Source organism: Terrapene carolina, unplaced genomic scaffold, assembly GCF_002925995.2.
Source record: "Terrapene carolina triunguis isolate 2854851 unplaced genomic scaffold, T_m_triunguis-2.0 Scaffold141, whole genome shotgun sequence".
Taxonomy (NCBI): domain Eukaryota; kingdom Metazoa; phylum Chordata; order Testudines; family Emydidae; genus Terrapene; species Terrapene triunguis.
Genome location: NW_020664492.1, coordinates 9,716,903 through 9,744,890, shown reverse-complemented (window position 1 = coordinate 9,744,890; position 27,988 = coordinate 9,716,903). Strand labels below are relative to the sequence as shown.

Sequence of the window (27,988 nt, the reverse complement as noted above, 5' to 3'; positions counted from 1 at the left end):
GTGTGTGTGTGTGTGTGTGTGTGTGTGTGTGTGTGTGTGTGTGTGTGTGTGTGTGTGTGTGAGAGAGAGAGAGAGAGAGAGAGAGAGATATACAGGCACCTCATTTTACACACTACTCTGTATGAATTTAATTGTTATTTACGCATTTGTGTGTGTGCATTTGTTAAATAATATGAAATAATTAAATCTTTGGAGAAAATTTAGAAGCTGTTTGGGATTGGGGATCTATTAGGATAATACATATTTGCTGTAGAAAACTAAAGAAACCAAAGAATATTTGTTGATTCTTTAATACAACTATATTTTACAAGATGACAGGTATGTATGAAATCTAGCCAGTAACACATTTTAAAGTTAATTAAAATCCAGGGGTGAATTATCAAAAGCACCAGGAGTAGTTATTTCAGTTTCAAAATATTTTTAATGATTTTGTAGTCTCAGTTTTTTCATCTTTTTAGATTTCTCACAGAAACACTCAATTATGTTAAATAATTTGAATGTATGATATTGGAAAAATGGAAAATTAAAAAAAAATCCAAGCATCTGAGGGATCATTAATAACCATTTTACCCAGCTTTTTAAATACCGACTGAAAGCTTACATCAAATGTGCAATAACTTAACATCATGTATCCTAGAGGTGAAAGTTAATGTTATTACATAATAACGTTTTAAAAATAACTAATTCAGGAAAATGAAAGTTTCATGTGAAATTATGACCAAAAATTCTGCATAACAGGATAAAGTATATAATGTATATGCATATATATTTTACAAATAACTGTTTACAAAATATTACTTTGCATGTCAATATGAAAGTACTGCTGCTCTACAACATGTACCAAGAAATCACACTTTACAGAAAGGTGTGAGAAATGGCATTTGTATTTGCATCATATTCAAATAGAAAGAATGAAAGAAAAAAATAAGCAAGAATAACAAACTCAAAATTTAGTAATATGTCAGTGTGTGAAGAAACTAATACAATTAAAGCCAAAAAATGTCTTACCTGTGAACAAAGCAGCATAACAAGTTCAACCACAGAAGTACTCGACTTCATACACACAAGGCCTGCAATAAACAAACAATCAAAAGTGAATTAAAAAGGTTACATATATCAAGCTGTCAAAACTCCGTGGTTTTATACATTCTATAAAACTGAATTTATTTCCTTAAAACCAATGCAACATGTATTTTCAAGCATTCAAATTTACTGAAACAAGTTTGAAGTGAAAACGGCCTTAAGAACTTTTGAGTCAGATATACATAAATGTACAGAAAGCAGCACACAATTGTTTGGAATCATCATTGTAATCTGTAGGTTAGAGTTTTGTATTTAATCATATTTTATATTTAAAATAATTTTTTTGAGGGTTAGCGCATTACAGTGACTAGTAGAAAGCAATCTTACCCAAGAAAACTTCATATAGAAATACATTGTGAATATACCACAACAATCTTTGGAGGCCTGAACCTACATAGACTTATGTATATGAATACCTTTAGTCACATACTCTCGTCTTTGCAGGATCAGACCCTTGTTTAGTAACTAGTTAGATTTTCTTTTGGAAACTTCCCCTTCATGTAGTTGAAAATATAAAATATTTAGTTAAGGAAAATACGATTGCCATAATAGCTGTCATTTGTTTAATGTGCTTCTGAAATAATACAATTAACTACAGGCTTCCACTAAAACGTCTTAATATAATTAAATATTACTTTGTTTTCCCCAAAATATGGGTTGAAGATGTAAAGGAGAAATACATTTCCTTAGTTACAGTGTCAGTAAAAATAAAATCAGCACTTAGAATGAAGAATGAATTTTGTCATCTGTAATTCTTAGATCATTTATAAATTAAAGCAACATGAGCATAGTTAAATATACAGAACTTTATACTTAACTCTGAATAATTATTACAATATAATGTGTTCATATTTATTTGCAGCTTCAGAACTGTAGATTTTCTTTTGGAGAGAATCAGTGTCACATTTTGCATGTAAAAGATACATTTTAAATAGTGGATTGGCCATTTGAAATACAATAGGTATTGGAGGAGAAAGGCAAATTTATTTTGTTAATTTTAAAAATGGTAGTTTCAAATTTTAAAATTAAATAGGATATACATTCATTTTAATGGTTTGGGACATAGACACGCTTCCTAGGATGCTGAATAAAAATGTCAAATATAGAAAAAGTTTCTTCATAGCACTAGTTATACTAAATGGAAAGCTGAAAAGCAAATGGATTTGTTTTAAGTAGGTTTCAACAAACAGCCCTTAGAGACAAAAGTACTCCTACACAATAGCATGTATATTTATTGCAGGTAGTGGATAAATACTCTTTTGTGCCCGCTTTGCTAACAACCCCATCCTTATTGTATTGTAAGACAGAACAAGCTGTAAGAAGCCACTAGTATTCCATTTTATCAGTTCTATGAGCAGACAGTTAACTAATGAAATAAGATGTAGATGTGAAAAGCTCATTTAGGGAGACAATTGCTGTAATTGATCAGCTATTCTTATGCTCAAGTGCTAGAGGATCAAAAAGATTAATGGGACACTTTTCACCTGCAGGCTACTTCAACTATGTGAAACCTGACAAAGAAAAACTAGAGGATGACCAAACTATACAGCTAAATCAACACAATTAGCATGGATATTCTGAATATTTCAAGACAGAATATACTATTTGCACCTATATAAATCCACTTAGGTTCACAGGAATTCAAAATTCTATTTCTGCCACATATACATATTTCCTTTCAAAATTAAAATATTTGTCTTATAGTGTGTGATTTAGGCAAAATAAATTATAAAAAAGAATTCTTCCTAAAGTAATTTTCTCAAAAATTACTTCTTGAACTATTAATTGTCCTTTAAAAAGAGAACAAATGTCATCACATACAAATGAGTAGAATAAAGACAAGATACCTACATCAGATAAGTAATTAGGTCTTCTGCAGTAATTCCTCTGTATACCTTTGATACATTTTCAAAAATAAACAGAGTGAACTATTTGGAAAATATTTTGTACACAGAACAAATATGCCCATTTGTTTCATTACATTAGAAATGTCTGAAGTCCAAAGGCATTTTATAGTACACCTCTCCCCCAATATAACGCTGTCCTCAGGAGCCAAAAAAATCTTACTGCGTTATAGGTGAAACCGCGTTATATCGAACTTGCTTTGATCCGCCGGAGTGCACAGCCCCGCCTCCCTGAGCACCGCTTTACCGCGTTATATCAGAATTCGTGTTATATCGGGTCGCGTTATATTGGGGTAGAGGTGTAGTTAAGTCACATGCAGAGCTCTCACTGACATGGACAAAGTTTGGTGTGTGGAACAAAAGTAGAACAAGACTCCATCTGACAGAAAGTCAAAATTATTATTCATTATTTCTATTATGCTAGTAATTGGGTATCAGGATGCTTTTGTATTAGGCAGTGTGCACACAATACAATACCTGCCTAACTTACAATCCATATCAATGCAAATGTAGCTATTTATAATATAAAAAGTTACCATAATTTAATCAAACTTTGAAAAATCTTCCTTGTATTATTATTGGCTTAGTGAAGCGAGGCCCCACACTCTACTTCATAGCATTTATCGGTTTGTCTGGATGTAATATGATAACTTTGGAACACTCTGTCTGATCAATTCCAAAATTTCAGGTAGAACCCTACTGATTTGGGTGAAAAACAGAAAAAAACAGATTGGGGAACTGAAGGACCCAAAGCCCCTGACATCTGGTTAGCACACCAATCAGGACTGTAATTGTCTATAGATCAAAGGCAGTTGATGACAGCTATTAAACACCTTTCATCATAACACTGCCCCCACCCATCTCATCCCACTATATTTTAAAAAGTTGACACCCTGAATGACTTATCTCCCGGACAGAAAAAAGGAAGTTATTTAACAAATTACAAATTGTAAATATTTAACCATTTACACATGAAAACAGGTGAGGAGGGAAGGCAGTTCACAGGAAGCCTGTGTCTGGGTGTGTGTGTGTGTGTTCAGGGAGTGGAGGTATGCAAGGAGCCTCTGCCTACTGAATAGGAAGGCTAATGGTCTGGTTTTAACATAAGAATATAAGAGCGGCCATACTGGGTCAGACCAAAGGTCCATCTAGCCCAGTATCCTGTCTTCTGACAGTGGCCACAGCCAGGGGCCCCAGGGGGAATGAACGGAACAGTTAATCATCAAGGGATTCATTCCTTGTTGTGCTTCCTTAGGGGCGCCTTTCCATTCCTTCCTTAGGAAGAGACAGGTATTAGTAATTTTGAACTGGACAGTCCTCTTATCGGGTGGTTTCTTCCATCTGGTTCTGAAACAAAACTGTACGTGGATTTCTCCCATATTGGACAGAGGAATCCCACTTTGAAGAGCGTACAGTTCCACCCCTCTCCCATCCCCCCGGTGTGACCCTGCACACACCATGAATGCAAGGGTCACGCCGGCAGGGGCAGGGCAGCACACTCTTCAAAATGGCACCTCTCTGTCCAGCATAACCTCGCATGCGCAGTCACATCAGCAGGGGTGGGCCATGCTGACAGAAGTGGGCCCACATTATTCCCAGAATAGCAGAATGTCTGGTGTTCCAGGAATGTTTAAGTGGCCACACTACAAAGCAATGAAGTGTGCAACCCTCTAGACATGGATGGGCTAACACAGGAGCAGTAATAAAGGAAAAGTGAGGGAGATGCACAGAGCTTCTAGCATATAGCAGAGGGGGAACTCGTGAGGCACACAGAGACCCTGCCATGGGGGCAGGGAGGACACACAGCACTTGGCATATGGCAGAAGAGAGAATGGGAGGTACAGAGAGTCACTGGCATGGAGAATAGGAAACCCTCATATGGAAGGAACAGGAGAATTGGGGACATACAGGGCCCCTGGCATGAGGGAGGGGGGAGTGGATTTGCAGGGAGTCACTGAAATAGAAGGGAAAGGGAGGCAGGCACACAGGGAGCTTGTGAAGGGGAACTGAAGGATGCAAGGAGCCAGTAGTGTGTATAATGAGTTTGGCCTACTGAAGCAATCAAGCGTGCAACCCCTTCTAGCTATGATAGTACTCAGAGGCCCAGGCTGAGATCGTGGCCCCATTGTGCTAGGCACTGTACAAACACACAGGTAACAGACATTTTCTCCCCTAAAGGGCTCACAGTCTAAATAGCCAGGCAAAAGGTGGGAGAAAGGAAATTGTATCCCCATTTTACAGATAAGAAAGTAAGGCACAAAGTGGTGGAGTCACTTCCCCAAAGGTCACTCTGTGCCACAGATAGGAACAGAATCTATGTCTCCTTAGTCCCAATCTTGTGCTTGAATTGCTAGTTTACCCTTCTTTAAATGAAATAAGCATCATTCCATAGGCAATGCATGGGGGGGCATGCGGAGTCAAGTGCCCCCCAAGATTGCTGCTTGGCTTGCTGTGGAGTAGGGAAAGAGGGGTTCTGTCCTTCTCCTGCTGTGTCAACCCCCTGGTACACTCAGCCCCTGTCCCCAGCAGCCAGGCCTGGGCAAGGAGTGGAAGGAGCAGGACCAGCCACTTCTCACGCCCGCCACTCAGGGTCACTGCTCTGTGCAGTGCAGCAGCTGCATGAGAGAGTCTGGCTGGGCAGGTGGCGTCTTCCGCTCCCCGCTCAGGCCGGAGTCCCCTCTTCCCCCACCCAGCATGTTTCTGTCTCACTTGGCCCCTGTCCCACCACTGCCTCCTCAGCTAGGCTCTGTCTCAGGCAGTCGCCATGTTGCACAGAGCAGTGACCTGGAGTGGCCAGTTTCAGCTGCATAAGAAGTGGATCTGTCCCACTCCCTGCCCAGCCTGGCCGCCAGGGAGAGCAGCCAAACATGCTGGGGGGCAGGCACAGTGAGAGAAAGACAAGCCCCCTTTCCACCCCCGCAGGTAACAGGGTGGGGAGAGCCTGTTGGCCCCCAGGCTGGGTGCAGGGTCGCTGGGAAGAGGAGACATGTGGGGCGATCACGCGTCCTCCCCATTCGATTGTGCCCCACCCCCCCAGTCTGGGGAGGCACAAGTCATCTATGCATCATTCTTATTTCAAAGTGATTTTTAGAAATTATACAGTCGTTACATTGGGTACAGATTGCTACAGCAAATTAGAGGGATAGAGGCATTACAAAACTGTGGCTTTTGTGACGGTGGAAAACACACATCTCTTCTCCCCTCCACATAGCTCCAGTGTTAAAATGTGTTGTAATTTGAAAGAAATAACTGTTGCCTATGTTTTTCAGCTGTAGATGGGTTGTCCCTATACAATTTATATCAAATGCTATTAAAGAAGCTTAACATAATTATTAAAATACAAGTAGATACTTCCTGCATACATCAAGGTTAAAAAGGTCACTGTTCAACTGAATGGACTACACGCTGTCTATATTTTCTCTTCTTAGTACTTTCCTTCATCGTCTAGTCTCAGTTCATTAAATATAACCATCAAGTTCAGCAGCTTGAGGGCAACAATGACCACATGTATGGACGCAGTAACTGGGGGCACCAAGTGCATGATCTTAGCTAATCTGTAATAAATGATGTATGGCTAGTAATTAGTTGGAAATGCTCTAGTTTTTCAGTGCTCTTCGGTTGCCTCTTAATATACGCTAATTATATTTTTTGCCATCACTGTGACCTATTAATGGATAAAAAAGATTAATTTCAACTTTACTATTTTAAGTTATGTCTGTGGCATTAATACAGCTTCAAAACTTTAAACTCACTATGCTGAACTAGTCAATCTGTATGAATTTCTTTTTCTGAATAAATACAAAGGAGGTTGATAACCTCATTTAAAAAAAACCTTATGAAATAAGATCATGGTTTTGAACATCTTTTTATTATTATTAATACAATATGTGTAGGAGTCTAACTGAAATACCATCACTATTTCGTCTGGTCTTTATCAAGGTTTGTCTGCAGTTTCTTTCAATTATTTTACTTTGGGTTAACTTAAAACCTTACTGAACTACAATCAATTGTAATATTAGCATGAAAAATGTTTTATATCCTTTATGGAGCTTAGAACAACTCTTAATAAATCAGATCATTAGAACCTGCACATAACTTTAACTGAATTACAGTTTCTAATTAACTGAGCAAGTCTCAGGTATGTTTATGCAGAAAGTGAGAGAGCAGCTTACTTATTATAGACTTAATTCACATAAAAAATTGGACACTCTCACCAGCCCATGGCATATACTCAAAACTTAAGATGCTCTATATAGAATATAAGCATGTGTGAAGAAACAAAGGTATATTAAATGATTAAATTAAATTATATGCATTATTTTTATTACCATGTGGAAAGTGCATGAGATTAAGAATTTTTGGAAATGAACAACATTGCTTAAAACTCAAATATTGAAAAAACTTGAACGGAATACACCTTTTCCTTTCCTCTTCTAACTTCTTACTGGCTATTTTTGATTCCTTTTCCACTCTTCCATGTCCTTGTAACAAACCTAAATTCCCTTAGTTTATCTGTAAGGATTGCTACCGAGTATCACAAGACACTCCCCTTCCACAGGAGCTGCGCACTCTTTCTCCACCACAAGTCTTGCAGTCCCTCCTGGCCTGTGTATCCAGGGATGGAATGGAAACCAAACATGGATCTCTCTACCTGACACAGCACAGATAATTACAACTGCCCAATTGTATTCAGCCTTTCCATTGTATTTTATTAGTGTTTATTAGAGATGGTTCACCAAAGTGGTGATGAGATCCATATTAGATTTAGTCAGAGGGGTCGTATTGGTGAGTGGAGCAGGATTAGTTTTGGGTTTAACAACATTAAATCTATTACAAATGTTTTTGGTTGAAAATGGCAAAATGTTTCAAAATTAGCAGGTCTTGTAAAATTTCCTCCATCTGAGGCCAAAATCTTACGACTGTTTATTTGAGGAATTCTGGCCATATTCAAAGTGGAGCTAGAAAATAATCTTCAAGTGTTTGAATTTAGGATTAATAAAAATTGTATTTGTGGGTTCAAATCTGTATCCTTCCATTTCCCACCCTAACCTGACATTCAAAGGGATTTGGATTCAATGCTCTGTCTCAACTGTAGTATTGACTATGAGAGATATATGGAGGGTAAGCCAATACTGAAGGGATAAGGGATGTATAGGGAAGACAAATTGCTCAAGAAAGAGTGCAACAACAGAGATGGAAATGAGTGTGATATGTATAAAATTAGTTATTATTTGAAATGAGACAGCTTTACTGTTGGACAGGGAAAAAGTGTGAAAGGTTATTGGAAGGCTGAGGTGACTTAAGTCAGCTCACAGAGAAACACTGAAAGAGGTACTTGCCTGTGCCCAGCTCTGGAAAAAACAATGAATTAAGCAGTACTTAATCAGTAGCCAGCAGTGGAGAAATCCTTCCCTTTTCAACTAACCCATAGGACAGTTTTTATAGAAATATTGTTAACTTGGTACTGGTGGAATACTAGTGGCTCCCTCAATCAGGTGGGCTGTGCCTTCTCAAGGGAAAAGACAGAGGAGTATTGGGGAAGATGATACAAAAGGCTTACATTGAAAGCTGGATTTCAGAACTGACAGTATTGCATAGTTTGTATGTAATTGGGTTATGTTGGTGGGCTGGATTTGCCAATAGTGGAAAGCCTGTCAAACATTCAGTAATGGTGGAAAATCTGCTGGGGAAATGCCAGTAGTGGCACAAATCAGCTACAACCTCACAAACTGGGGTGAGGGGGTGGGAAGGGGTCACTGCAGTCCAAGAAGTTGGAACCGATCAAAAATGTGGCAGGTAGAGTCAGGGTCAGTTATTGAGCACTGATCTTGCTGGCAGAATTCTTATGGAAAGTCCCAGTGCAAATTAAATCTGCCCCTATGCTAGGCACCATGGGAGATGGGCTGCATGAGCATCACAGCCTGTCCCCCCACAAGGGGTAAATCCCCAATGGAGTGCAAGAGGCTGCTAATGAGAGGTGTCATTTAAGTGAATATGAATTTGACCCAGTGTATTTATAGTGAATAAAAATTGTTATGTTTACATCTCAGTCTCGTCTGGTCCTGGTACCAAGTACTGTGCAACGTGTGTAACTCTTATTCTCTGAAGCTAGTATCCTATATATAGAAAAGCCATCACCTTGTTTCTTAGACATCAAACAGGTCACTGAGGAAGTCTCTCTCAAAGTTTGTGGGGATTTCTGGAACTCCTATCTTAAGAACACTATTGTGAGCATTGATAGATCATGTAAATAACACAAATTGCCTCAAATGGTCAGTTCAATTTGGGCTAAGATGTAAGAAACAGATCCTAATTCTAGTCTTACAGGAAAAAAGCATGTGGATTTGTACAAGATTCAAATACTCTTTCTAAAAGAAAGAATACCTACATATTCTTAGCCACTCTGGTTACTAAAGGGAACCTAAAGTAGGAACATAACATATGTAAAAGAGTAACAGAATGGCAAAAAACCACTACAACACAGTGATTATAAGAAGGTGATTTAGTACAATATATACAAAATTTACTCTTAAAAAATTACAGGCTTTCACACTATCTCATGAGCTATAACGATGCAAATATTACAGAAGTTGGTGCCACATTATTCTTAGGAATCCAGTCTCACTAGAATTTTTGTCCAAGATACATTAATGTGAATGGAAGTGGAAGTCTTATATATATATATATATATATATATATATATATAATATTCTCATACATCAAATGGAGAAGAAAACACTTAATCCATTAAAAAAACCCACACAATTTAATTTATAACATTGCCAAAAAAAAAAAGGTTTTCAAATATCCATTTTGTCATTTCCCAGATCTGGTAATTCTTCAGTAAGACATCAGTTACTGATGTTCTTAATGTGTTCTACTTGTATTTGTGTTTCCCTCTTCTAGTAAAAATAGTTAGCTCTGGGCACTTCTGAAAATATTTTGCAGTGATAGATTGTATTGTCTTCTCCAACTGACATAAAGGGGGCAGATCTTCAGCTGGTGTAAACTGACATAACTCAATCAAGAATCTATTAATATGACACCCACTAACCACCAATGATACAAAAAAAAATCTCCCCTTTTATAGGAGAATAGCACCCTAAAAGTTAGTTTTAAGGCACCAATTTAGGTATCGACTGAAGTGAATGAGACCACCTTTGGAGTAAGGTGCTACTTAATGTGAGTAAAAGTATCAGAATTTGGCCCTAAATTATTAACAGCAGAGCAACTAAATTCACATGTCTCAAATCTACTCGGAAGTCCTCTTTCAGCACATCTACACCAACAATTAAAAACCCAATGATCACACTTTAATATCTTCTCATTCATATTCACTAATATTTCTTTGCGCACTGTTGATCTACCACTTTTGGACAGAGTTCAAACTGACAGATAAGGGGTGGAACCAGCTGAGCTGCAAGCAGTTAGCACAGCACAGTCCTGAGGTCCTCATGCAATTTTATAGATCCATAATTTTTTTTAAGACCATTATGATTCCTGCACAACACAGACCACAGAAATTTACCCAGTAACTCCTGTATCTAGCCCCATAATTTGTGGATGATGAACTAAAGCTTATCTTTTAAAAAGACATCCAAACTTGAGTAAAGACTCACTAATGGAGAATTTACCAACCCAAATCTCAGTTATTTTGAAATATTTATTTCTTGTGTTTCAGTTTCCTTTATTTCAATGACAGTAACAGTCCTGGTATTGTTATCAGCTCCCCAGAAACCAGCATTGACATCACTTTGCCTCCTTCATTTGCCATTCTACAGTTGTCTCCACTGATGGACTGAAATTCTTTTGCCCTCATTATTTATTATTTGTGATTTGCCATTACAAAAATCAACAGAGGGTCCTGTGGCACCTTTAAGACTAACAGAAGTATTGGGAGCATAAGCTTTCGTGGGTAAGAACCTCACGTCTTGCATCTGAAGAAGTGAGGTTCTTACCCACGAAAGCTTATGCTCCCAATACTTCTGTTAGTCTTAAAGGTGCCACAGGACCCTCTGTTGCTTTTTACAGATTCAGACTAACATGGCTACCCCTTTGATACATTACAAAAATGTCTCCATACACCAGAGGTTCCCCAAATGTTTTTTGCTGAACCCCCTTTAGAGATTCATGACACATGTCTGCCTCCTTTGGCACAGGGGAAAAGGGAGACTTACATGGTGGTGAGTTCAGAGTCCGTGTGAAGAGGAAGGTAAAGGGGAAAATCCCCATATGACCAGCATGTGTGGGTAAGAGACTCATGTGCCCCATTCAAATCCCAGCTGCTCAGAGCGGCAACTGATGCACGGTGGCTCTGCAGCCTCCATGTGTGCATGTATGCGTGAGGCCAGGATGTATGTGGGGCCAGGATGTATGCTTGGGGTATATTCTTTATACCTTTGTTGCAGTCCTTTTTTATTGATACTTGATTACTGCAACGTCCCGCTTTATGGTCTTCCTGCCACCCATGTCTTGACTCTACCTCAACATCCTTGTAAAATATGGATGCTAATATTTTCTCCTGCATATCTTAATCCAATCACTACAATGCAAATGATACCAGTTTCAAAACCCTTTTTGTGTGCATCTATACAACTGTTTCTTAAAGTATCAACTATTCTGTTCACAAACCTTGTGAACTTAGTGACCAATCACTCTTTCTGTAATCCCGATGGTTCTTTTCTAACCTCATCACCTTATTTTTTTTATACCCCTTTTTGTGTCTTGTGTGAAAATAGATTGTAAGCTTTTTAGATAGGGAACACTTGTAATTTATCTATACTGTAAGGTGCCTAACAATTTTGGGTGCTGTAAAATAATAATGTTAAGTCTGGTTAATGATATATTAATTAAAAGAAAGATGTGAGCAAGTCCATACACTGGAGATGCTTGGAAAGTATAGTTTTTCCTTTGGAGCTTTGTCTCCACGACTCAAAATACAGATGTCAACATGGACCTCTTTAATATAAGTTTTAATCTATTGGGACAGGATAACTTTGGCTCGGTCTATTGTGGATGTCCCCAAAATGTCCAACAGCCATTAATCTACACAAAATTCTAGATTCTTAGTAAGGCAAAACTTTACTGCCCTCCCATGAATCCAGACAGTGAAACTGTTATACACTGTCATCTGAGAAAGAGGGGGGTGGGATGGGAGACACTTATGCACAAAGGATCATAATCAAAGTCACCTTATTTTATATACTAGGTTGTTAAGTGAGAATGACTATAGAAGGTTACTGACTAAACAACAGCTAAAAATCGGAAATCACCATCTTGTCCATAGGGCCAAAGGGAGGCTTGCACAAGATCTTTAAGTCACAATTTAAACTATAGCTTAGGACGAACTCCAAGATAGAGATCTGTATCTTATAAGAGCCCTTAAGAAACTAATCATCAGCTTGGGAAACCAGTGAAAAAACAACAACCCTATATCGGATACACAGAGGTCAGAAGCCCAACCTTTTGAAACACTGATAGTCAGGTACATACCAAAAACTTCCTGCAGAAGATCTAAGACTTTGTTCAAGGCACACACACACACACACACACACACACGGCTGTCTCTTAGGAAAATAAAAGAACTTCTTCCAAATCATGTAATAAGTAATGGATGCAATGGGACTCCTTCCTCCAAGAGGGTTAACCCCTTGCACATGAAGTCATCAGAGATAGGATCTGGAATGTACTGAGACAGGAGACTGGGAATCTGGGTAAGGAGTCACTGCTTGTACATGAACAGCTCGAATGTTGACAAACCAGGCTCTTCTTGGGCAAGCAGGAACAGTTCCATCTGCCTCAATCTTTGAGACAACCTTGACTAATGGGAAGCTGGGATAGGAGGGAGTCAGATAAAGCAAGCCCATGGACCAAGGGACAAAAAAGATTCTATGGTGGGCCACAATAGACCACATCTAGGTACCCACTGCAATTCTTCTGGAATTAGGTACTCATCACTGACATAAACAGGTCATATATGGGAACTCCCACCTGGACAAAGGGGTTCTAATAATAAGAGGGAGTGACCACTCCCTAGGAAATACTGCATTTTAGTTTAGCCTGCATGCAAAGATGGTCTGACCACTATGAGGGCTATTAGATGCTTTTCTTTCCACAGGAAGAGGATACTCAATTCTCTTATTAACCTGGGATGCCTGGTTTTCCACAATGATTTCAACATATCAGAAAACAGTTCAGTTGTCTGATCAGATCACTGCTGCTGCTACTTTTTTTCCCTTTTGTCTCTTTGACGCTGATCAGAGCCAATCTCACTGTTCTATGTGAAATTTTACAATAAAAGCAAATGGCCATTTATGTGCAATTTAAACTCTCTCAGAGACAACTGTCCTTATGCCATCCAGAACTCCACCTGTGCCCTCTACCTCAGACTGGGCATAATCTTGACATGAGAAGAAATTAAGAAAGTTGTGTTCAGATTGGTGGTCCTCTGAATAGCAAGCTTTAATAGATGTATATGAATCTGGAAGTAAACCTGAGGAATGGATTATTTACGTGAGACAAGGACAGGGAAGTGGAAACTCTGCTGGGTGATAGCACCTAGAATTCACAAACTCCTTTTAGTTTCATAGCTCTCAGCACTAAGGGGAAGACTTATTTATAATTAGTCTGGAAGTGCAATACAATTGGACAAGACTGTGAGAGTTTAGGAGACCTCATGAGCCAGGCCAAGAAAGTCCTATTCTCTTTGGTCTTTTCCACAAATGACTGAGTCTCTGGAAGAAAAGACTCCAGGGGTAAACATTTAACTCCCAACAGGAATACAAGATCTTTAATTCAAATATAGATGACACTTCAATGTACATAGTATCAAGTTGTGGCTCTGATAGCGAAGTAGTTTTAAGCCTACTGATTGGAGGAGCCTGACAGAAGCTAGCTTGTCTATACATGGAAGTTATCTCAATATACATTGAGATGTAAGTTTAGACACATTCAATTATACTGGTATAACTCTGTGAGTTGACACTTATTCTTGTATAATAGTCCCTTTTACCTTCCTCTTCACTCATTCTGGAATAAGAGTGTCCACCTGGGTAGTTGTACCAGTAAAACTTTCCTGTATAGACAAGCCCAAGTCAAAGGATATGAATTATCATTCAACATGTTTCTTTCCACCATCTCTAAAGGCCCTAAAGCAGTTTCTTAATTTTCTACCTTCATCACCAAACCTTTGAGTCAGTTTTCTGCAATGAATTTTGTTTTTATATTTAATCTATTGCATTTTAGACTTATAAACAGTGTAAAATAAATTCTATATCCGTAACACCTCAACTGTACTGTTTTTCAAGTTAACTTGAAGTTGGCCAAGAGTTTTTCAAGTTCTTTCCTGGTGCACATCTTGAAGGCAAGTAACAAAAGCATGTACACAACCAACAGGATGTATTGCAGGAGTGTATATAAAACACATGGACAAGCAAGGGAGTTTTGTACTGTTGTAATGTTTAATTGGTCACCCAATTAAAGGTTTCAATACATGTCATAATGGCAAGTGCTAAACAGATATTGGTTTAAAGGCACATGGAAGGGAAGGCTGTGAAAAACAACCACTACCAACATCAATTTTGGAAAACCCCTGGGTACTGAGGTCAGGCTGAAGGTAAAGGACTATTTTATTGTATTATAGAAGAAATGTTCAAGAGCAAAACCTGGCACTGGGATGTTATTCACATCCTACGGGTTTATCAAGGCTAGATAGTTCTCTGGGAGCAATTGCTAGGATCCCTATGTAGATTGATTCTATTTTAAACCTCATGGGGGTGAGAAGTTGGGCAAATACCAGTCTAACCATTTCAAGTCCAAAATCAAGCAGAGTCCCCTGCTGGGTTTTGAATGATGAATTAAGTGGAATAAGAGCTGGAGAACCTCTGCCTGCAGGGAACTGCAATCACAGCATGAACATCCTTTAGATGCTGAATAAAATTCTGGCACAGTGCCTCATTTTTCTTTGGACCTCGACAGAGGAGGAGAAAATAATATAAGTAAAAAAGATGCTTGTTCTTAAAAAATTCTACTACATAGTCTAGTGTTATCATGCAGTAGTTCCCCTTGTTTGATGTGATGAGTCCACCTACAGGTTATGTTAGAGTAGTACTTACAAATCAAAGGACTTGCTCAGAAAGCCTTTATAAAATTATTTTCTGGGAGCAACAACAAGTATGTCTCTCCAGGTTTGCTCCAGGATGAGACAAATTGGCAGAAAAAGAAAAACAAATTAATTCTGCATAAAAGCAGAAGGCTAGGTCGCTGCAAGAGAAAGGGATGGGGGGGGGGGGGGGGAATGCAAGACATCAGTTGGCTAGCGGAATCCTTGGTCTGACCCAGAACGGCCATTCTTATGTTCGTAAGCCACTGACCCTAAACGTATCAAGACCAAAGGAGTACAAGTATTTCCTTCTTTGAGAGAGTTACTGACCTAGTGGATAGTGGGGAAGCAGTAGATGTGATATATCTTGATTTTAAGTAAGGCTTTTGACACTGTCCCACATGACATTCTTATAAGCAAACTAGGGAAATGTGGTCTAGATGAAATGAATATAAGGTGGGTGCACAACTGGTCGAATGACCATATTCAAAAAGCAGTTATCACCGCTGTCAAATAGATGGTATATCTAGTGGGGTCCCACAGGGGTCTGGTACTATTCAATATTTTCATTAATGACTTGGATAAAGGACTGGAGAGTGTGCTTATAAAATTAGTGGATGATGCCAAGCTGGGAGGGGTTGCTCACACTTTGGAAGACAGGATTAGAATTCAAAATGACCTTTACAAATTGAAGAATTGGTCTGAATTCAACAAGATGAAATTCAATAAAGACAAGTGCAAAGTATTACACCTAGGAAAGAAAAATCAAATGCACAACTACAAAATGGGGAATAGCTGGCTAGGTGGTAGTACTGCTAAAAAGGATCTGGGGGTACAGTGGATCACAAATTGAATATGAGTCAACAATGTGATGCACCTACAAAAAAAGCTAATATCATTCTGGGGTGTATTAACAGGAGTGTCATATATAAGACCCGGGAGGTAATTGTCCTGTTCTATTTGGCACTGGTGAGGCATCAACTGGAGTACTATGTCCAGTTCTGGGTGCCACACTTTAGGACATACATGAACAAATTGGAAAGAGTCCAAAGGACACTAACAAAAATGATAGAAGGTTTAGAAAACCTGACCTATTAGGAAAGATTAAAAAAAAATGGGCATGTTTAGTCTTGAGAAGAGAAGACTGAGGGGGAACTTGATAGTCTTCAAGTGTGTTAAGGGCTGTTATATAGAGGATAGGGATCAATTGTTCTCCATGTCCACTGAATGTAGGACAAAAAGAAATGGGCTTAACCTGCAGCAAGGGAGATTTAGGTTAGATATTAGGAACAACTTTCTAACTATAAGGGTAGCTAAGCTCTGGAATAAGCTTCCAAGGGAGATTGTGGAATCCCCATCACTGGAGGCTTTTAAAAACAAGTTGGACAAACACCTTTCAGGAATGGTCTAAATTTAGTTGGTCCTGCCACAGTTCAGATGGCTAGACTTGGTGACTTCTTGAGGTCCCTTCCAGCCCTACATTTCTATGAAGTCCTCAAGGGGGTATTCTACTATAGTTTTGGACACAGATACCAATCTTGTCCAGGTTTTCCTCAACTGCTTGAGAGCTGAAGAGTGACAACTAGCTTGAAAAAGAAACTGGGATACGCTGTCCAAGACTGCACAGGGCAAACAGGGCCTGAGAAATTCAAGAATGTCCCCTGGTCCAAATTTCTATATGTTCAAATTTTCCGAGTACTCCCTTACCTGCTCTCTATGAAGAGTTGTTTGTATTAAGTCTTCCTTGTTTCTTAATCATAAAATTTCCAGTTTTGTTAATGACATTTTAAAAACAAAATTCAGCATTTCAGCCATTCTCAATACTTCTTCCCAACAGTTCTTACTCTTGAGATTTCTTAATGTCAAAATTTACTTTCCTGAAATCAAATGCCTTTTTAGAGCTCTGTTCTATTAATCCATTCCTTATTATACCGAATGAAAGTAATTGGTTTGAGGCTTTCATATTATTCTCTCATTTTCAATCAATTGTTTGCTATTAGTAAGCAACAGATCCAGGATAGGTTCTCCTCTACTTGTTATTTTGAATCATAAAGATGTATTGTTAACTGGTGTACTAGTGATGAGACAGAGTCAAAGTAGCAATTGACAATCCCTATCCTCCTAAAGTTAGACTCGGACCACATAGGCTAAAGACGAAGAAGAGGGCATAAGTGATTAGCCTCTGTTACACAGTGAAAAGCATCTTTGAAACAATCCAAATCATAAGACCATGATGGACTTTTTCCAGCAGAAGTACAATTATATGTGAAATTAATTACTGTAGCTTCACTTTTCAAAAAAGTGCCAGATGATGTGCATTTTCCAGTAGCTATTTGAAACTCTGATTTGCAATATTTCCTGCCACGTTAAACACGTTTAGAACATACATTTCTGGGTGGGAATCTTAGCAATTCAGGAGTTAAACCTAAAAGATCAGGACAACATACTTTGTTCCCTACTTCACGGAATTCCTACAACCTAATTAAATGACTCATCAAGCTAGTACAGGGATCGGCAACCTTTGGCATGCAGCCCCCCAGGGTAAACACCCTGACGGGTCAGGCAGGTTTGTTTACCTGCCGTGCCCGCAGGTTCGGCCGATTGCGGCTCTCACTGGCCACGGTTTGCCACTCCAGGCCAATGGGGGCTGCAGCAAGTGGCGCGGGCTGAGGGATGTGCTGGCTGCGGCTTCTCGCAGGCCCCACTGGCGTGGGACGGTGAACCGCAGCCAGTGAAAGCCACGATCAGCTGAACCTGCGGATGCGGCAGGTAAACAAACAGGCCCGGCCCACCAGGGGGCTTACCCTGGCAAGCCGTGTGCCAAAGGTTGCCAATCCCTGAGCTAGTAGTATATCGTAAAGACACAGGGCGTTCTTCTATAACTATCCTGTAGCAGGTGCTCAGAGAAGATTGCACTGTGGCTAAAATAAGCAGAGGTTTCTGCTATGACAGTTTTCAGTTCCTGGGTATCCAAAGATCTGTGAACTGTCAAATAGTGTTTTCTGCCAAATAGAGTGGAAATTGTAAAGTCCTGAATCTTGATTCTGTTGAATGGCAAGCATGCACATATGCTGATTTTTACTGCCTCTTTAACCTTTCATCATTCTCTGATCCAGATTTATGGCAAATTTGTAATACAGTATCTCTTCATATTTATTTGACTTGTCAAAATGTCCGTTTGTAAGAAACATTTCATGTTCTAGTAGCCTTTTAAGTGGTATGACTGTACACAGGGAGGCTGTTTCAGTAACACCTCTTTTGGTAATCTCAATTAGGGAAAGAATTTTGCATAATTGATATTTATGAAATTCCAGCAGGCTGTACACAACACTTTAAGCTAATTCATCAGCAACTTGTTTCTGTTTCGGAAGGGGCTGTAAAATGTGCACAGTAGGATTCCAATCTGCAGTGATATTTTCTGTTTGGAGCTTTTTAAGGGACTTTTTTTTGTCTTGTGTAATAAACACCTGCTGATTTTCATGTGGTTGGAACCAAATCCTGCAAATTCCATTTTTTATTACAAAAACTCATGAAATACCACATGAAAGCAATGTGCAAAACATTCCACATGTGTAAAGCCACCCTCATCAAATGCTCTAATAATATTCAGTTGTTCAATGCATTATTAGTGACACTGAACACTCTTCAGAAGTTCGGAAGAAAGTCACTTATCTGTACCTCAAATTCTTGTTCCAATTTTTAGCCATATGAGACTTGTTAAAGTCTTTCAGAGACAGTAGTGTTGTTTTGCTGGGATTTTGTTGCAAGTGTTTTATAGTAGATTCAGAAGATAAAGGAAAACAATAAGCAGTAAGCAATAACAACTGTTTGGTTGTGCAAGTCAATGGTGAAATATACAATTCTCCCTGATCAGCTTCTAGGTACCTTAACAGCTGAAAATTGTCCAGGCCAATATATTTTGGGAATTTAAAAATATTGTTCTGAGGATCTATGAACTGAAGGAGTGCCCAGAATTGGGCTCTGGATGCTTTTTGCTACAGAAAATGGCATAAGGCATAATCTCCATCTCGTCAGATATTTTAGAGTGAAAGTTTTGTTTTGAGTTCTGACAAAGCATTTTCCCTCCCCCTTTCAAGATGGTCCCTAACTGGGCTCTTTGAACTCTGTGAACAGTGACCAGTGCAAGTTTTGTGGAGAAAACAAAAAGATGACACACACTGCTGATTGCCTGGCCTGCTGGAATGTTATTAGCAAAATAATTTGATTAGCTGAAAGAAATAGTTCCTGGGCGTGTGAAATAAAATTAGGAGTCTGGATGTGGCAGAAGGGGGGAGAGAGAAAGAACAGTGTGCAGCAGAGGATGGCTGGGGACTAGCAAGGAGATAGTCAGCTTGATAGCATCTGTGCTCCAGACCACAGGAATGACAACAACAAAAAAAGCCTTGAAAAATCTCAGAGAGAAAGGTGGAGAGAAATTTTGAGCACACAGGACTTACCAGTTTTTCAGCAAAGTGTACCAAGGAATTCCCAGATTGTCACAGTCTATTGGCAGAAATTGCTAACTATGTATATGCAACCACAAAAGCTACAAGTCATGCAGGTTTTAGACCTGGAAATGGAACAAACTGCACAGGTAGCATCAATAAGTTTTCTCCTAGTGATAGGAGAGGGCAAAGTGTTCATGCTGATTCTTTGAACTCCATCAGCTGCTATGGATACCACTGATCACAATGTGCTGCCATATTTGAGGTGCGGATGGTACCGCTGCTCGTTACTGGCTAAATTCCTTTCTTTGGTCTCAAAGGATTGTTTTGGGCAACTGCTCCAAGAATTCTCCTATGCAGGATTCCACATGAATCTTATTGTCTCATCTCTTGTGCAATATGTACACAAGGCCATTTGCTAGGTTAATGAGGCGGCATGGGCTGTGCTGCCATCAGTATGATATTCTCTGTTTCATCTAATTTGAATGGTGCAGTGGAATGTATAACAGTATTTGTAAGAAAATGACCCTTGGAGAAGGACTACCTGGTTGAGGCTCCATTCAGACAAGACTGAGGTAATGATGATTAGGAAATTAGAAGGATTGGTAAAGATTATATTCGTATCCCTCACTGGAGGAGTGAAAGCACCATATGTGACAAAGGATCACAATTTAGGAGTCTGTATATCAGGGGCAGGCAAACTTTTTTGGCCTGAGGGCTGCATTGGGTTTCATAAATTGTATGGAGGGCCGGTTAGGGAAGGGGGTCGTGTCCCGGCCTCCACCTGCTATCTGCCCCCCTGCCCCGGACTCCTGCCCCATCCAACTCCCCCTGTTCCCTGAAGGCCACCCCCGCTCCCTGCCCCCGACCACCCCCGGTGCCCCATCCAACCCCTCCTCTCATTCCTGACGGCCCCCCCGGTACCCCTGCCCCATCCAACTACCCCTTCTCCCTGTCCCCTGACTGCCGCCGGAACGCCTGTCCCTGACTGCCCCCTACCGCCCCATTCAACCCCCCCTCCTTCCTGACTGCCCCCATCCACACCCCCGCCCCCTGACCACCACCCTGAACTCCCCTGCCCTCTATCCACCCCCCCCCCCCGCTCCCTTACTGTGCTGCCTGGAGCACCGGTGGCTGGCGGCGCTACAGCTGGGCCTTGCCGCCGCCACCACGCAGCACAGAGATGGGGTCAGGCCCGGCTCTGCAGCTGCGCTGCCCCAGGAGCTCATAGCCCCGCTGGCCAGAGCATTGCGCCTGTGGCGGAGCAAGCGAGCTGAGGCAGTGGAGCAAGTGAGCTAAGGCTCCAGGGGAGAGGGGACAGCGGGGGAGGGGCTGGGGCTAGCCACCATGGCCAGCAGCTCGGGGGCTGGGCAGGACGGTCCCGCGGGCCACAGGCCGTAGTTTGCTCACGTCTAGTGTATATACTTTTTTTTCAATACAGACCATTTTAGAGTTATTCAAACCACTGTCACCTCAAGGTATTGTAATGCACTTTACCTGGGTTGCATCTGGAGACCATCTGGAAACTGAAGACATCACACTATGTGTCTGCCCAACTGTTAAACAGAGCTTCACAATGAAAGCTCCGAATCCCTGACTTCTGTTATCTGGCTGTTTTGGGGTTGATTCTAAGCTGTTGGTTTTAAACTTTGTAACTCGTTGCATAAGGTGGCACTAGCCAACATGTCTGACAGGCCTGAGTTTGTAAGTTGGGTGGCACTGATCTGGCTTGTGGTGTCAATTGTTCAATGTAAATTGAATTTGACAATCAATTAGTAGCACTAAAATAGTAGGCATACACGTCCCCGTGCAAGGTAGAGCTATCTCCAAGAATAGTTTTAACCTACATAGTGGTTTAAGAAATCAATGAATCACATCAAGATACAAACAGTAAGAAGTGCAAGACACTAGGAGAAAAAAAGTTTATTGAGAAGAGAGACAAAAAGGGGAAAAGTACTACTTTACAAAGCATGCAGAAAACCAGTATATCAATAAACACCTCCTGCATCCCCAGTCAGCAACTACACAAAGTCCTTGTGACACCAGTGGTCTTCCTAGAACATGTATGAACAACTAAACGTTGTGAGATCTCTGCTTGTCTCTGGCTCAGTCCTGACCACAGCAGCCAGTTCCCCATATCTCTTCTCAAAACGTAAACCACATTGTACTTATTATCTGAGCATGGACTGGAACTGTGCTTCAAGTTATTAACTGAGGGAAATCCTATGGTCTGTGTTAGACAGGTGGTCAGACCAGACCATCAGTGGTCCCTTCTGGTTTTATAATCTATAAATCTATAAGTTTAAGACATATATGACAGCATGGTGTAGTATACAGGTTTTTATCATCCAGAGTTTGAGATTGCTGCATTAACCAAGAAACCATGAATGACTTATGCAGGTCTTCTCAAAAGGGTGCCAATAAAACTTTTATTGAATCACATCAGATATTATGCACATATCTCATACAGAAATTGTTTTAGAATTGGAAGTAGAACTGTGCAGGTCATGGAGGGAGAGAACAATTATAACTAATATTTTAGAAAGCTCTAACCATAACCTAAAGTAGCCTAATATTGTGAACTTATGGTTTGATATCTCATGATCTATCAGGGATAAAATGGATGCCATGTATCAATGAATATGTACTGAACTCTGTAATGTGACATTATTTGGTGAGGTAAGGAACACACATTTATAGAACAGATTTTTTTTTTAAGGGGGGAGAGTATAAGGGGAGAGTTTTTAATTTGAAAGTAGTGGCTGTTTGAAGTTGCTCAAAGATTTGGAATGCTAGATGCTGTTTCAGCAGGTATATATTAATAAACAGAGTGCTAGGTAAAGTGGGTTATAAATGCACCCATGACTCTAATTTATTACATGAATTTCAACAACTGTGCAATTACAAATAAAACCCAGACACATAGAAGAGCCTAGATCCATCAGGGCTGAGGGCCAACATCTTCTGTTGGCATCAATGATAACTGATGGTGTTCAGCACCTCACAGAATTAAGCTGTTGGTAGTTATGGTAGTCGCTTTAGAACCATGCAAAAAATAAAACAAACAAAACAAACCAGGCATGCAGATTTTGAAAGACAGCAAGAACAGGAATTAAATATTTATGCTTCAAACTTGAGTAATTAAAAGGAAATATGTTTTACAACATACAATAAACAGATTTATGTTGATCAATTTGAAAAAGAGGCAGCAACTCCAAATGAGATGAAATGAAGTTTATTTACTACTTTGTAATCTTGTTATAATTAAAATCTTTAAACATATAAAACAATAGATCAAATTCTCACAAAGAGAACAGACAAGCTAATTGTCGTTTGCCAATAAAAGATTCAACTTACATTATCAAGACACTACACAAGAATTCTGTGCACTAACACCCTAGCAAGCATTCCATTGGTATACTCCACTCAATAGAGTCAGTGGAGATGCCCTTTGAAGGGACAAGGGGATGATAATCTTTTTAATAAAGAAAAGCAAGGAAATTATTCTGAATAGAATTTTTTCCATTTATATAATTACTCTGATTGATCAGTGCTTAGGTATCAAGATGATAAGCACTATATACATATCCAAGATAGACAAATTAACTCCTAAGCACGTTTATTATATCTAACACTACAATAAACAAAGTAGTTTCTTTTTCCTTTATAAGTACCAAATAAGCAAGCTGTCTTATTTTTATTAAGACAGCTTGCTTGTCAAAAGCCATTATTTTTATTATCTTCATATCTTAAAGAGGAAATAGTACTCCTTGATCAACAACTATTAAGTAGACAAGAAATACCTTTTTGCATTGAGTGGAACATTTTCAAACATTGGTGCCTACAAACTAGGCACCCAAATAATTGACCTTACTTCAACAGGAGTTATGAGTTCTAAGCATATGTGAAAATGAGGTTACTTATGTAGGTGTTAGCATATAATTTAGTTGCTTAACTTTGGATGTCCAATTTTGAAAATTTTGGACTGCCCAGGTAACAACTCATCGCAAAAGGGAAATAAATGAACGATGTATAGATGTGAATATTATATAGATTAGATATGCAACATTAAGTTACAGGACATGATTAATTATCTTCCCTTGGGTGAAAAGAATGATTATCCAATGTGGAAGAATTATTTTTGCTGCCATTCCATTAATACATACGGGTAACAGACACTCTTGGATTAAGAAACTTTTGTTCCATCTACTTTTCAGACCTTTCTAGTAAGTCTGAATAATTATCTATATCAACAGCAATTTCTTTCTGCTGAATATAATTGCATATTTTGATTAAAGCTTTGAAAATTAGAAGAGATCAGCCTTAAGAGCACTACAGAAATAATAAGTAAATCAAACGGTGCAAGGGAAGGAGTTTAAAATGTAATGCAGTAGGTCAAAAATGAAATTCTCTCTTTTTTTTAATGAGGTGAATATACTCCTGTTCAGCTAAGACACCACCAAGTGTAGATTCAAAATTTGGTCTCTTGTAAAATTGTTAAAAACTTGTAGTAAAAGTTTCCTGGGTTCTAAATATCTATTTATTGAAAACTCCACTCTTTTGTTATAAAAACACAAAAGCCCCAGAAGATAATAGCTGTTGTGTCGAACTATAAAACGTTTTGCTTTATTTCTTTACGGGCAAACAGCCAATAGATGAAACACAAAGCAACACATTCTCTTTCCCAGAGCTTTGTTAATATCATTAATGATGCTGATGTACAGTTGTGACAACCAAAATGTGAACCTTTATCTTACTGCAGAAAGATCTATCACCATGAGATCACATTAAAAAACTGCTCTTTACTGCAGCAAGGTATATGTAATGACAAGATAAATGCTACCTCTTTAGGTTGCACTTTGTGTGTGTTGTGAAGTATTATAGAGAAAATTCCCATGAGTGCTGCCACTGATTCAGTTGCATTGCTGGGAGCCTAACTGTGGTCAGGACTCCTGCAGCTTCTGACATTTAAATCTCTGTCACTTGCCAGAAGCTGCTGGAGTTCATGCTGGGGCTCCCACCATTGCTGGCACCAATACAGCTAAACCAGTGCTAGTACCTGTAGGAATTTGTCTTAAGAAAGGACCTAAATGAAACTAAGCCAAGCCGGTTTGCACTCTGTAAGAAAGAGTGAAACCAAACAATATCTGTCAAATATCTGCTATGAACTGTGATTTTCGTTTTACTGATTTTAAGAGGTTAATTCAAATAACGTTATAACCAAAGTTGCAAAGATGTGCCACTAGTAATTTCACTGAAATAAGGTATCTAAGACAGGAACCCAGTGAAGCAGCTTAGAATCACTGCAAATTACTGGGAAAATCCCTGGCCAGTAGCTTTACATGTATTTAAGTCAAATCAATAGTTTCCTTTCACAATTGTAAAACTATGAGACAATAGAAAATATTTGAACCCACGTGGGGAATTATTGCATTCAAATGGCTTTCCTTGTGTTACAGAGTAACTAGACAAATGACCGCACTTCACCTTTCAGAGGGGAGAAGGTTGTCCGACTGGCCAAGGGAAAGGGAACAGTGTTCTAGGGCTGTGGGGGAGGGGGGAAAATGAGGTCAGAACTGCTGCAAAAGTGGGGAATGGGTCAGACTGGCGATGGTGACTCATCCTCTGGGACTAGAAGGGTTGAAAAGGGGCAAGCCCAATCCAGAGAAGCCCTCTTCCACAGAGCAGGTGAGGCAGCACCCACTCCCTGCCCCCTTTAGGTGGCAAAGTACCAGGTTTGGTTAGGACCTGCTGGGCACTGCGCTAGTTGCCCCTTTATAGAGGGGCTGGGAAGAAATTTTTCCTTTACCACCAGATTGGTGGAGTTGGTGGGGTTTTCACCTTCCCCACACTGGATTCAGGGAGCCATTATTAATGTGAGACATGAAGGGAGTTAAGCTATATGTTGCAACTCATTATGTAACTGTGGGGCAGATGTCCAGTGCAGAAACTCCATAGGGAAGGTGTACAGTGACCAGATAAACGGCTTGGTAAAGGACTTAAAGAGCGTGTGTGTGTTCGGGGCTCCTATGAATGAATGGTATGGCAAGGAGCCAACTTCCCTTTCTTGTAGTCCACCTTACCCCTCCTATGAGGGAAGGGCGATGGTAAGGTCCCAGCAATGGGTTGGCTGGGGGATCTGGATAAAAAAAAAGGCGGGGGGGAGGGCTGACAGAAGCCTCCTGGATAGTTATTGAATGACTATGGGGTTACCTGCACTGTATACTGTTATTTGCCGGGTAGTCCCAAACATCTAATAATAAAGTTGCAGCCTGATTAAAATCATATCAAGTGTTTCCTGTCCTTTTTTTGGTATAGCCGGACAACAAACATAAGGCCAATTGCCCATCAGCCAGAATCATCAGACTCAAATACATTGAGCATTAAGGATAGAAGAAGGGCATGTGGTGGTTGGCTTTGGGCAGTGGGAAAATTACGTATTAGTATTTGGGTGATACATGTGCAGGAGAGAAGGAGTTTGGCTGGAGAATTTGAACACAAATTTGTGTTTTTCACAATGGCCCTTATGTAGATCGTTATATGTATAAACTTTGCTGCTTTCCATGAATATCTTTGTTCATTGCAAACAGTAACTATTTGCATATTGTGAATAAAAATAGTGTAGGAAGTCTATTCATTTGTCTTCCCAACACTTTACGACCACTAGGAAATCAAGACAATATGTAAATATGAACTAAAAGCCTTTTAAAAGGTTCTGAGAATGTTCCATTCAACAATAATTACACTTCAACCCTCCCCACCCCAGACCATACTGCAAAATATGTAAAATAAGGTAACAATTTGCCTATGGAAATCCATCTGTACACGATGGGGAGTAAGAAGGGTTACTTATCATGGAATCTTCCATTTCTATCTCCATACATTATCTATCTTAGCACACAGTCTCCTTCCTTTTTCTCCCAGGTTCAATTATTTTAATCTGCTCTCTCATTTTTCTAGTCTCTTAAAAATCAGACTGAGTGACTTACAGTACTCATAATATTTTAAAGTTAATATATAGAAATTAAAGTTAATTATGTTGTGTTTGTTTGGAAGCCAGGATGAACAGCTTGTGCATGTACCCAGGGTGCCACTTACAAAACAAATTAAGAAACTGGGAATAAAAGTAGTCAATTTTCATGAATCGACAGGCATTACTCAAATAGAAAATAAGTTACAGGAAATGAAACTATATCTACCTAAATTTATTAATGCACCACTAAATAGTTATATAACTTCCTCTGAAAAGGAAAGATTAATTCACAGCTCACATGCATATAGCATTTTGTGCCTTATGCACAGAGTAATAGCCAAAATATTAGTAATTTAATAATGGTTCAGTACCTTCAATCAGCAGTTCTTGTCCATGACTGCCCAACAGCGTACGGGACAAGAAAGGGGCGAAGTCTACAAAAATTTCACGCAGGAGTGGGGCCACTTTTTCTAAAGCTCTTTCAAGCTTTGCAGTGATGCTGTAGAAAAGAAAGCATGTGAATTGAAGGCAAAGAAATATCAGCAATTAAATTATATCACTTTATGTCTATTTACTAATTAAGGCTGTAAGTATCAGTGTGTCTTCTGATAATGGAATGACTGTGATTTGATTAACAATACAGTGTTTAAAAAGCATTATTTAAGTTAGTAAAGAAATTGTAACACTCATGTCCAGCTCAGGAAAATGACTGTCTCACTAACTTAGCAGGATTTATAAATCAATACAAAATAGAAAGCATTTTATTCTCATTTTTAAGGGAGGATGAGAGAACCCCAGGCATCAAAATGCAAGTCCTCTTCATCTATCATCTCAACTAATGATGTATGTTTGTTGTGCTTAAAAACCCCCCACCAAAAAAACAAACAAACAAACAAAAAAAACAACCAGACCCTGATTTTACTACAAAAACTTATGGTAAGATATAAACCTCAATGAGTTTACCTTTTAAGTACAGAAAATTCAATTAAAAGGTGAAAATACTACAGCATGGAAAATATCCAACTTTTAAGTGTTCTCATTGTATGCAATTTTTTCCCAAATGAACTTTCACATCCATGAGGCAAGGACTCTCAATACTGAAATAGCCAAACTGGATGTGCCTGGTTTCACCAGAACTTAATTGTCCCCTTTATATCACCTTCCATAATGAAGAGTCTAATATAATTTGTCTTTGTTGTAATGTTTATCCTGCTTTTGTATTATACAAGTGAACAGAGTATCAATAACTGAAGTTTAAATATCTCTAAAATATGCACGAATGTGCACTGGCAGTTGCTCTGCAGCAACAACTTTGCATTCTCAGTATTTCATAATTTTTCTCAAACTTCAGAAGCATGAAGAGGAGAATTTTTAATGGTTAAGACCACCTCATACAAACATTCTTGCTTTCTTGATAAACTTTCAGACAACAAAGTCTAGCTTTGAGATGTTAGGCAAAATGGACCAAGTGATAGGGATGGGA

The 27,988-nt window shown here is 39.3% G+C and overlaps 1 protein-coding gene across 1 annotated transcript in view; it reads right to left on the bottom strand.

Moving 5' to 3' along the window:
* LOC113406807 (neurobeachin-like) overlaps window positions 1–27,988 on the bottom strand; it is a 942,582-nt gene that overhangs the window by 537,521 nt on the left and 377,073 nt on the right. Inside the window, exons 33-34 of the mRNA XM_029911985.1 lie at window positions 26,877–27,004; window positions 1,009–1,070 (exon numbers count right to left, since the gene is read on the bottom strand). Coding sequence (XP_029767845.1) covers window positions 1,009–1,070; window positions 26,877–27,004 — 190 coding nt within the window. The remainder of the gene's footprint in view (window positions 1–1,008; window positions 1,071–26,876; window positions 27,005–27,988) is intronic.